Source organism: Solanum verrucosum, unplaced genomic scaffold (assembly GCF_900185275.1).
Source record: "Solanum verrucosum unplaced genomic scaffold, falcon-dt-bn FXZP01000009.1, whole genome shotgun sequence".
Classification (NCBI taxonomy): Eukaryota; Viridiplantae; Streptophyta; class Magnoliopsida; order Solanales; family Solanaceae; genus Solanum; species Solanum verrucosum.
In genome coordinates, this window is record NW_026020231.1 from 5,455,378 (window position 1) to 5,466,114 (window position 10,737).

A 10,737-nucleotide genomic window follows, 5' to 3' on the forward strand; every position below is an offset into this window, starting at 1 on the left:
TCTAAATGATAAATTTAACACCGTTTTATTAATTATTTTGACGGACAACTTCATCAACATTAATTGAACTGTTACTACAACAATAAAAAAATTGTTAATATTTATACTCATTAGGCCATTTTATTATAATTAAATAATATAATGCTTGAAAACTAACATGCTTAGACATAAAAAGTTTTATGTACAAACACATACCATACTTTTTATTGACTTGATATAAAATCTAATACAATCCGTCAATTGTTTACAAAAGTGAAATCAGAAATTTTATTTAAAATATTTAAATTAAATCCATATTTAATTCATTTATATAATTTATTTATTTTTGACAAAATTGTTTTCAACAGATCAACCTTGAATGATTGTAGCTACCCTCAATTCATTTATTCCTCGATATTCTAAATAAAAAACTTAACGCCGTTTATTAATTACTTTGACCAACAACTTCACCAACATTAATTGAACCGCTATTGAAATAATAAATATTTACTCGCATTAGATGATTACACTAAATCGTGTAAATTCACTTTAATTAAGTAATGTAATGTGATGACAATGTTAAAAAGTTTATGCACAAATACATATTATTTTATTGACTTGATATAAATATCTAATTTAACCCGCTAATTTAGAGTAATAATTAAGGTGAAAATAAAAAAGGTGGATCATTCATTTCCTCCTGTATATATTTAAGAACCCGCCAATTTCGTATTCTATACGCGCATGTTACGCCACAACGTTGCCCCACTCCTCATTATTTACCGTTGTCAGACCCGATTATTACTGACAGTAAAATCCGACGGGGCACCTAAAGATTCGCAATCAGCACCCAGCTGCTACATTTACTCATATATAAACTCTTTCTTATTTTTTTTCTCCATAAATATAGTTCTTGTGTATGTTTATATTTAAGGCCTCAATCTTAGCAAGATAAATTTTATTCTTTTTTTCAAAATTTTCGGATAAGCAGGAACTTGTATTAGACTTAGACACCTCCATAAAGGTTTCTTTTCCCTTTTATCAAAACAAAGCAGCAGCTTCTTTTCTTTTACCTTTTTTCGAAGTTGATTCTTATCGTGAATTCAGTTGCATTTTTTTTCATCTTGTATAAATTGGTGATCCCTTTCGTTTGGGGAACTTGAAGAAATTCAAGATGTTAGATGCATGGCTGAAAAGCAAATTCTATGCTAAAAGGTAATAGCCATGATTCTGCAAGGAGGCTCTGTTTTTTTTCTGGGTTGGATTTTGAATTTGTTCGTAATTTTTTTTTTTTGTTTTATGTGGTACAGCAAATCAACAATAAAGCTCACAAAGACTCGAATCGAGATGGTGAAAAGGAAGAGGAATGCAATGTTGAAGTATTTGAAGAATGATATAGCCGACCTCCTTAAAACTGGATTGGATGTTAACGCCTATAGCAGGGTAAGTTTTTCTTTCCCTTTCTTTAAGTTCTGAGATTTGAACCTTGAAATTTGAAGTATCTTGGTATAAGAAATCTGCCTCTAGCCTCTCGTAAGGTCTTCGTACAGTCTAGCCTTCCGAAACTCTGTTTTGTGGACTTTCACAGGGATGTTGTTGTTGTTGTGATCAGCATCTTATCTTATTTTGATGTAATGGATTTTTCTCTCATCAAATATAATGAAGATCTCCGTCCAGAAAATACTAAACAACAACAACAACATACACATTGTAATCCCACAAGTAGCCTAAGCTGATCTTATCAAACCTATGTTGGGTAGATAGGCTGTTTCCCATACACGCTCGGCGTCTTACTGCATTTCACTTGGCATCTATAAACGAAATTGAGTACCTGTTCAGGGGTTTAATATGACTGCTAACATGGATTTTGGAGGGAAAAATTGTTGTGTAGGATGAACCGGTGATTGCCTTGAAGTTGGCAGAGTTAAATTTATTTCATGTAATCGCGAGTCTAGAAATTTAAGTGTCTATTAATTATTGAATTTCTTCTTCTTCCCCAAAGTGTGAATAGCTCAATTTCTTCTAATTTGTGATCTTTGTTATTTGCTACAGGCTGAAGGCCTCCTGGCTGAGATGAATCTCTCTCGATGTTATGATTTCTTGGAGCAGTATTGTGAACACATCTTAAATAATCTATCTGTAATGTATAAACAGAGGTATGTTTTTTTAAAATAATTATTTATATCTTGCTTTTTTCTGTGCTATTTTGATTTTTGTGTACTCAAATTCATGTTAGTTGCTGCTAATCTTCTGGCAGTTTGTTTACTTGATACATGTGTTTACATTAGTTGGCTTGTCAAGATTGTTTAATTAGGCCAATTAGGTGCAGTTGTTTGAACATTGCCCGGCTCTTCAAAAATGTTGTTTGGTGCATGTTAGATCCTCAAATCTTGTGCATTTTGGATGATCTGACACGAGTCTGGCGATATTTTTGGGGAGTTTGAGCAATATAACATTCTATTAGCATTTCATTCATGTATGTTATAATTGCGAGATGAGAGGAAACATTACACATAGCTTCCTTCAGATATTTTGAGCTGAATATGGTGTGATCAAACGAGTATTCCTCAATTTCTGGGTAATTTTTACTTATAGGGAATGTCCTGAGGAGTGCAGAGAAGCTGTGGCGTCTTTGATCTTTGCAGCAGCAAGATTTGCGGATGTGCCAGAATTACGCGAACTAAGAAGTGTATTTACTGAGAGATATGGAAATTTCCTAGAATGTCATGTCAATAAAGAGGTAGTCACTCATGTTTTCTCCATCAGATAATATTTGTCTACAAAATTTACAAATGCAACTTTACTTTTTCTATCGTGATCTGGAAAATAAACGCGTTCTCTTCTATACAGTTTCTCCAGAACTTAAAGTCAGTGCCACCTACAATGGAGATGAAGCTTCAGTTGATGAAAGATATAGCATCAGAATCTGGTATAGAATGGAATTCAAAGGCTTTGGAGCAGAAGCTATACAATCCACTAGTGTCTGAACAAGTAAGCCTTCAATAGAACCTCATAGTATCCTCATTTTTGCATCTAAGCCAACTTGAAATTTGAATTGCTAAAAGTAAGTTTGATATATAAAGAATTGAAAGTTGTTTCAATTTTTTACATTTTGTTATCCTTTCTGATTGGAGTTTCACGTTTAATCAGGCTTCATCTGGATCTTCTTTGATTCTTTTGCAGGACTGGACCAAGAGTCAGAATGATCAGAAGTACAATCTGCACGGTAAGATGGAAGAATCACCTCGGAAGAAAGATTCTGAAGTTGCTAAGTTTGATCATGAGAACGCGAGGCAACTGTCCAAGGATAAATTGGAGCATAATTCATCTTATGGCAGAAAGGTAGTCCCTGATGATGAACATAGTTCGTCAATGAGAAGGAGGGAGAGAAGTAACAGAAGGAGAAGAGATAGCCTTAGTAGAAAAACTGACGATTTGCCTCCAGTCAAAGATATTGAAGTGATCCAAAGGCAACAAAATAAACCAGAGATTGAGATTGCTCCTGAAGAAGAGTCTGATGACAAGAAGCCATTGCATTATAGGTCAATTCTCCCTCCTTATATCAAACCGAGTTTAACAAAAAACACTTCAGATACTGTCTCTCCTACTAGCTCCACTGGAGAAGAAAATTGCAAGGATGATGCAGCTGAAAAAGCCAAGGACAAGCCAAGATCAGCTAGGACGAGACGTGGCACAAAAGTCACAACTGGTGACGATAAGGAACCTCAGGATGAAGAGGAAAAACTGATCGACAGGCTATTGATGTACTTAAGCAGGAAAAAGTACCAACAATCAGTTAACACACCAAAAGAAGCTGCAGTTGACAGTCCTAGTGAAGTGTCAAGGCGGAGAAGTATGGGGAACAGGACGCTATCCCTTCCAGCAGAAAGGGAACAAACAAGTCCAAGGGATCAAAGAAGAGGGCACGCTCGAACAAATTCATTTCAACCTGATATGTTGGGTTCAAATAGACATGTCCATCCTAAGCTACCAGACTATGATGACTTTGTGGCTCGACTAGCGTCTCTCAGAGAACAATCAAGAGAATAGATATTTAATTAGATGAACTCATATTCCTGCATATTACATTTCGTAGTTCATTTGTCATCATATTCTTCGTTTACATGTTAGGATTGTTGTTTGTAAGCAGTATATAAATAGCCCATCTCATGCTATTGTAAATAAACAGCTAAATAAACTCTTTTTTTTAATATATACTGTCCTTCTGTAGAATTTTCTGATTATTTACATCCCGTTAATTCACTAATCAGATTCGAGACACTTGTAATTTTATCACGGAGAGATATTCATTTTACACATATAAGGTCGGAAAAAGTCATTTTCTTGTAGTCAAAATCGAAAAGGGTTATATTTTTATTTTGTAATTAAGTACTTAAATTAAAATATATAGAAGTGAAATCATCTATAGCCAAAATAACGTTTGGAAAACCCCCAAGTGGGTGCGTCGTTTACAACAATTTTGATTCGATGGAGCGCGAAGACGGCGTTCAACAGCCATTGTCGTCGGAGCAAGTGATGAGTGAAGTTCACCTCGGCTGCCCTCCTCACCACTCCGGTCCCCATCTCTCCCATTTTACCATCTCGCTACCGCCTCGCCACGGTAAGCCGAATTTCCCTATTTTCTTCTTCAGTTAGCTCCGAGTTGAACATGAGCCGCCGACGAACAATTCATAGCAGCAAAATGTCTACTACTGTATTATTTTTGTCATGACAATTGCTCGAATGAAACACATCCTCAGTGAACAGTCAACAGTAATGTCCGTAATTGTGTTAGATTATTAAGTTTCATTTTGATTGGAACTCTTATTTCCAATTTTTAGCTCCACGAATAGTCAACAGTAATGTCTAACTTACTTGGAGAATTTTGAAATTCCTTTGTTTCTACTTGTTCTTTACACTTTTCTTCTTTATTTTCTTTTGATTATATAATATTAAACTGGTGATTTTAAATGATAATAGTAAGCATCACGGATGTCATTTGTAATTTGCAAATTAGAGTGACTATTGAACTGAGTGGATTGTTTGATCTGAACAATTAGTAACAGGGGATGAAATTAACTCGTGTGCTGGCTTCTTATAGGAAATGGAGAGCTGGAAGCACTATTAATTTTGTTGTTAGAGTAGCCTAAAAATCTGAAGCGATTGCAGAAGCTTGTTGGAGTGTATGTACATACTAGGAATACTGTGTTAAGGATCTTGATAGTATAAGAACTTTTAAAAGAAATTGTATTTTTTTCGACTTTGTAGAAAATTCCATTTTGAGAGGAAATACTGATGCAGTTGAGGATATGTCAATTTCTGCATCTACCATGTTTGACTTGGATGAAGATGGTGATCTTATTCTAACACGGCGCAAAAGTAAGTTATCTGCACCTAAAAAGGAAGGCTTTTATCAAGAACTCTCTTTTGTAAGTGTAACTTTTGTCCACCATATATTAAAAGTTACACAATGCACCCGTCTTTTCAGCACCTTCATTTGGTTTTGTACTTTTAAGCCATTGTCGTATTTCATCTTAATATCTATTTACTAGTTGTTTTTTAATGTCAATCAGTGTTTGTTTATGAGCTTTTCATCTCGGTGCGTACTCTTTCATGTTATTTCATCTGCTTTTGTAATCTAACAGTATTACTGGTTAATGATTAAAATGGTGGAGGTATTCCAATGGAACTGTACGAAACATGAAAATTTGTAGTTAATGTGAACTTAAGCTGATTTAGCCTACAAGTAAATGATTTCTGGCTTTATTTCTGCGATCGGTTTGAAAATCATTGAGTTTGTGAACCTTTGATCTATGTTGATCATAATAGAAGCGTCTGAAGTTCATCTCAAGTGAACAGACATAAGCTCTCTCTTTTCCCTCCTTATAAGTAGAGTGAACAAGACCATCATGAAAAAGTACTCCCTTCATCACATTTTGTTTTAACTGTTTAGTTTAGTCCATATTGAAAATAATGGCAATGTATTCCATGATTACTTTAATATCACAAACTAACTAATACCAATAGGCAGCAGCTCATGTTTTCTTCTCTTGATTTCCTCAGTATTCAACCATGCTCAGGGAATTCAGAAGAAAGAGTTGAGAGAAGGCACAAAATTTTCCTAGACGAGAAGTGCATTTTTCTCTTAGTGGTTTTATAATAAAATTGGGGATATTTATTGAATTTCCTAAATTACCTTCAGATGAATGCTCTTAAGAAAAAATCACATCTACATGGCTTGAATAGTAACATGGAGTCACTGATTATGTATCCAAGCTTCTCATCACTCCTTCCACCAACATTTCATATCAAATGCCATATACGTAATACCTCGTTTTCCTTCTACTTGCAGAACCACCTAGCCATAATCTTGTCTTAACCATCCAGCATAATATCACTTCATCGATTCGTAGAGTTGGTTTGCAGGTAATCAAAAAAATTCAGAGTTCGTTGGTCCTTATGTCTTGTCTTCATCTACCATTTCTCCATTCAGCTTCTCCCCCCAATATTTAAAAGAAGTATGTTATGAGTCTATGACATTTTCCATATGCTTTTGCTCCTCAATTTGTACGAGGAAATACAATAGCTGAAAACTGTGTGAGCACATCTTCTCTTTTCCGTAAGTGTAAAATGTCCCGAATGTCAGTAATCACTATTATCCTCATTATGCTATCTCAAGTTGAGTGCTTTATGTGCTATTCATTTAGTTGTTTTTTTCCTATTCAGGTTTGGAGAGCAGAACTAGTGCTTACTGATTTTGTGTTGCATCTTATGTCTACATCATCTGATTTTGATAAAGTTGTTGCATTGGAGCTTGGGGCTGGTACAGGTAAGTTTCATCACCTTTAATTTGTTTTGTTCTGTTTATAGTATCAGCATTGCTACCTCTACTCATTGAAAACGTCCCCACTTTACAGAGTAGTGATGCCAAGATCTGTACTTGCCTGACAAAAGTTTCCTAAAACCATAATAAGCAATTTAACAATTAATATGGAAAAGACAAATAAATTGTTAATATTGCTTTTCAAAAACTCTAGGACAAAAAAGAAACTCAAATTTTCTGGTCATATTTTTTTTCCTAAACCTTTTTTCTTGAATTATTTTGATGACGAAGAGTGCTGTTTCAACTTGATACTTGAGGACAATCATTCCAGCCTTCTACCCTTCTCCACTCTAATACCTAGCTTGATGCAACAACCTGGTTTCGAACATGTGGTGTGCAGTGTGCACATTACTATGCCTGGCATGTTGTACTCTCTGCCATTGAACCAAAGCCTTGGATTTTGGGGTACCTTTTTTTCCAAAAATACAACAACTACTATAATGCCTCAATTCTCAGCTAGTTGAGGTGGGCTATATGTATCTCACTCTCCATTCCGCTTCCTGTGGACCCATTTCATTTCTTACCTTGTTTATGTTTTTAATTAATGGACACCTAATCACATAGTATGTACTCCCGTTTATCAAACAGTTATCAACAAATTCATGCTTAAATTTCTCCTTATAATACAGTATGATATACCATGTGGGTCTTGATAAGAAAAGGATATGTGGCTGCAGTTGCAGGACCCTGGTGTTAAATCCCAGAGCCTATCAGGTACCTCTTATTGCAAACCATATTGGGATCAATAAATGGTATCTTATTGGGTCCAGAAACATCGGGATCAGCTCGGTATCCTTTTGGATTTAGAGTCATTATTATTTGGTGATACCTTCCCTGCTGCCATCGCTACCACTGAATAACTGAAATTGTATTCTTAAGGTTTTCATTTGCTTGTAGCTACATCAAAAAATTTCGGACTGACCTCAAGTATCTAGATTTATTCAAATTTAAAGAATTATTATCTGCTGTATGACAAGATATTCTTTCAATGTTTTTATCAGGGTTAGTTGGTATTTTGCTTGCCCGTGTTGCTAAAACTGTCTTCATAACAGGTATACAGCATTGAAATGCTGAAGTTCTATTCTATTTTTTTTCATCTGATAACAATTTATCAATGTGCTATGGTCTGTAGTGTCATGCACAGCATGTTTTCTCAAGTTACTCTGTAGATTCTTTTTTTTTTCCATACGTCTTATCAATGGCTTCAGAAGCTTTTCTAAGCATTAATGTCTTTTTCAAGCATATTACTTGGATTCCCATATATAATCACTTGGGAGATAGGTAACTTTTTTTTTTTTATCCTACATTTTTGTGTGACTATGCATTTTACTTTTTTATCATCGGTAACTTTTTTTTTAATCTTAATTTCACATATTCAAAAGTTTGCAGTGGTCACCATCATTGTTATGATTTCTCATCCTTGTCACTCTGAGGCTGCGGTTACGTCTAGTTGTAGGTTGCCGACCTTGGTGATGAAGAACTTAGCGACAGTGGAGGGTGAATCTTATTGCTGCTTTTAGGGGGCTGCTTATTATTTTATCTTTTTGTGCAAGTAAATAAGTGAGACTTAGTAATTGGCACTTCCCATGCAATACATGTAGGTGGCGAGAGCTCCAGGCATAGAAATGTTATTTGGTTATAGGTCCTTTAATTTAAGGCCATCTGCTATCAGAACTTCATTTAGCATATTTTGGAATTTACACCAGTCACCATCAATTTTATCGTTGTCTTCTTTTTTCTGTTGCAATTGCTATGAATTGTCTATCCTTAAGTTAGAGCACTATGAACCGTCTATCCTTAAGTTAGAGCACTAAGGATGGCATGCTTTTGTCACATTTTCTGTTTAATCCCCAAGTTGTATGTGTCAGACCATGGAGACAAAGTACTTGAGAACTGTGAGAAAAATGTGGATCTTAATGCTGAAATATTCCATGGGAAGGCTTCTGTTCATGTACGTGAACTTGATTGGAAAGATTCATGGCCTCCTCAAGAGGAGAATACTTCACCATCTAAAGGAAGGTAATTGATTTGTCTGTACTATAAGAGACAGCTAGAGTTGATAACTACCTTTTGCTAACATTTTTGGGTGGTTCTAGCAATGATAAGTATAACTAGAATATAAGCACTAAAGCAGATTAGCCAAATTTGTCCAGGTACAGCTGGACCCAATCAGAAATCGAAGAACTCAAGAAAGCTTCTTTGCTTCTGGCTGCTGATGTCATTTACAGTGATGATCTGACTGATGCATTCTTCAGCATCTTGAAGAAATTAATGTTAGACAACCCGGAGAAGGTACCATGAATGAATCAGGAGTACTCTGCACTTTTTTTTGGTGATGGTGGTGTCGGGACCAACTTGCACGTACCTCTAGTCATCCAAAACCTTTTAAACATTATGTTGTTGGCACCTTCAAGAGTGGAAGATCATAAAAGCATATTGGTTGACTGATTGTGTTGTTGGCCTTTACTTCAGGTGCTATACTTGGCTATGGAAAAGCGTTACAACTTTTCCCTTGATGATCTTGATGTTGTTGCAAATGGATATTCACACTTCCGTAGTTACCTGATCACTGAACAAGGTCAGCACGAAGCTGCAAATGGATAAAAAGTTCTTTTCACTAATTGTTGGTAATTCATCACTAATATATGTTTATGATATGTTACTATGCAGCCGATGATGCAGGATGTAAGCAGCTCGATAGTGCATCCGAGCCCTTCTTTGTTGGTGAACAGATTGATTTGAGATACATTCCATGTTATGTGCGGAATTACAATAGAGGGAATGACGTTGAACTTTGGAAAATTAAGTTAAATCATAAAGCACTCTCCTGAATTGCGTAAACACCTCTTATTGATTACATTCATCTTCAGCAGCAATGAACTTGAAATTCATATTCACGCTCTATTAGCATCACCTGTCAATTTTGTAAAACAGATTGGTATACCGGCAAGTGGTTTGTTCATGTGGAGAAAGGGAAAAAAGCACCAAGCAAGCAATTTGCAGGTATAATAAGAATAGTAGTGGTTTCAGAAATATGACTTCTCGACTTTTCCATAGTATTTTATTATAGAATTGAGATGTTCGAAGACGCGTCACATGCAATATTAGAATCTTTGAATGGTGCTGTTTTTAATTGAGAACCAACTTTATACTTTTGATGTGCAAAAGCTAGCAAAAAGTTATCCAATCCTCACCTTTCCTTTCTGTTGTTGTCTTTACTTACTAAGGGAAGTTTTGTCCTTTTTATTTGAAAGCAGAATTCCGAGCCAATTTGTATATATCTCGACTATTGTATAAGGTATTAGTTATGTACTTGCCACCGGCACAAGTGCCGAATTAAAATAATCGCCAATTGATTAAGGTGTCCCTTGAGTCACTAAAAGGAAAGTTAAGTCCAAATTTTCAACTATATACTAATAAACAAAACAACTGCATGCAAATACTGGAATTGCTTCTTTAAATAATTGCACTATTATATTCCTACCTAAACTTGTATTGAAAGCTTCTGCTCAACCCCTCCAACACTAGAAAAAGTAATTAAAAGGAAAAGAGAAGTAAAAGTAGAAAACATGTATTGTTCTAATACATGTTTATGATAAAGTGTTGCTCCTATATTTGTTGAACAACTGGAGCCCAAGACTCATTAATCTTAACTGCCCTCTTGCCTTTTGTAGTGAGTGACTGAGTTCTAGGTCCCATTTTCCCTACTTAACAATTAAACATATCAGACCCAAAATAAAACTCATTTTATGTAAAAGATATGTCGAAAAAATTGATACGTATCTATAAGAAGTCATATAAAATACTATATAGAAGGGAGCTTATTTTGGGTTACCGAACAAATCACCGATACGTAAACGGGGAAGTCGCTGTTG

General features: G+C 35.3%; 2 protein-coding genes across 2 annotated transcripts; both read left to right on the forward strand.

The window, feature by feature from the left end:
• Nucleotides 1-910: 910 nt before the first annotated feature.
• LOC125832433 (uncharacterized) lies at nt 911-4,166 on the forward strand. The gene is made up of 6 exons (XM_049511584.1): nt 911-1,194; nt 1,290-1,422; nt 2,032-2,135; nt 2,575-2,719; nt 2,830-2,970; nt 3,163-4,166. Exons 1-6 carry the CDS (start codon nt 1,154-1,156, stop codon nt 4,027-4,029), a joined length of 1,431 nt encoding a protein of 476 aa, XP_049367541.1. The 5' UTR covers nt 911-1,153; the 3' UTR covers nt 4,030-4,166.
• Nucleotides 4,167-4,403: 237 nt separating this feature from the next.
• Nucleotides 4,404-9,693, forward strand: LOC125832434 (uncharacterized). The gene is made up of 9 exons (XM_049511585.1): nt 4,404-4,600; nt 5,281-5,358; nt 6,332-6,405; nt 6,706-6,808; nt 7,864-7,914; nt 8,731-8,881; nt 9,016-9,154; nt 9,335-9,440; nt 9,533-9,693. The coding sequence occupies exons 1-9, from the start codon at nt 4,468-4,470 to the stop codon at nt 9,691-9,693; spliced, it is 996 nt and encodes a 331-aa protein (XP_049367542.1). The 5' UTR covers nt 4,404-4,467.
• The last annotated feature ends 1,044 nt before the right edge of the window (nt 9,694-10,737 follow it).

What these genes read in the sequence shown, in the direction of transcription:
- LOC125832434 (XM_049511585.1), top strand. Translation starts at nt 4,468, where the DNA reads ATGGAGCGCGAAGACGGCGTTCAACAGCCATTGTCGTCGGAGCAAGTG. An exon ending in TTCGTAGAGTTGGTTTGCAG is followed by an intron (nt 6,406 to 6,705) that starts GTAATCAAAAAA and finishes TTTCCTATTCAG; the next exon opens with GTTTGGAGAGCAGAACTAGT. An exon ending in TTACCTGATCACTGAACAAG is followed by an intron (nt 9,441 to 9,532) that starts GTCAGCACGAAG and finishes GTTACTATGCAG; the next exon opens with CCGATGATGCAGGATGTAAG.
- LOC125832433 (XM_049511584.1), top strand. Translation starts at nt 1,154, where the DNA reads ATGTTAGATGCATGGCTGAAAAGCAAATTCTATGCTAAAAG. An exon ending in ATGTTAACGCCTATAGCAGG is followed by an intron (nt 1,423 to 2,031) that starts GTAAGTTTTTCT and finishes TATTTGCTACAG; the next exon opens with GCTGAAGGCCTCCTGGCTGA. An exon ending in ATCCACTAGTGTCTGAACAA is followed by an intron (nt 2,971 to 3,162) that starts GTAAGCCTTCAA and finishes ATTCTTTTGCAG; the next exon opens with GACTGGACCAAGAGTCAGAA.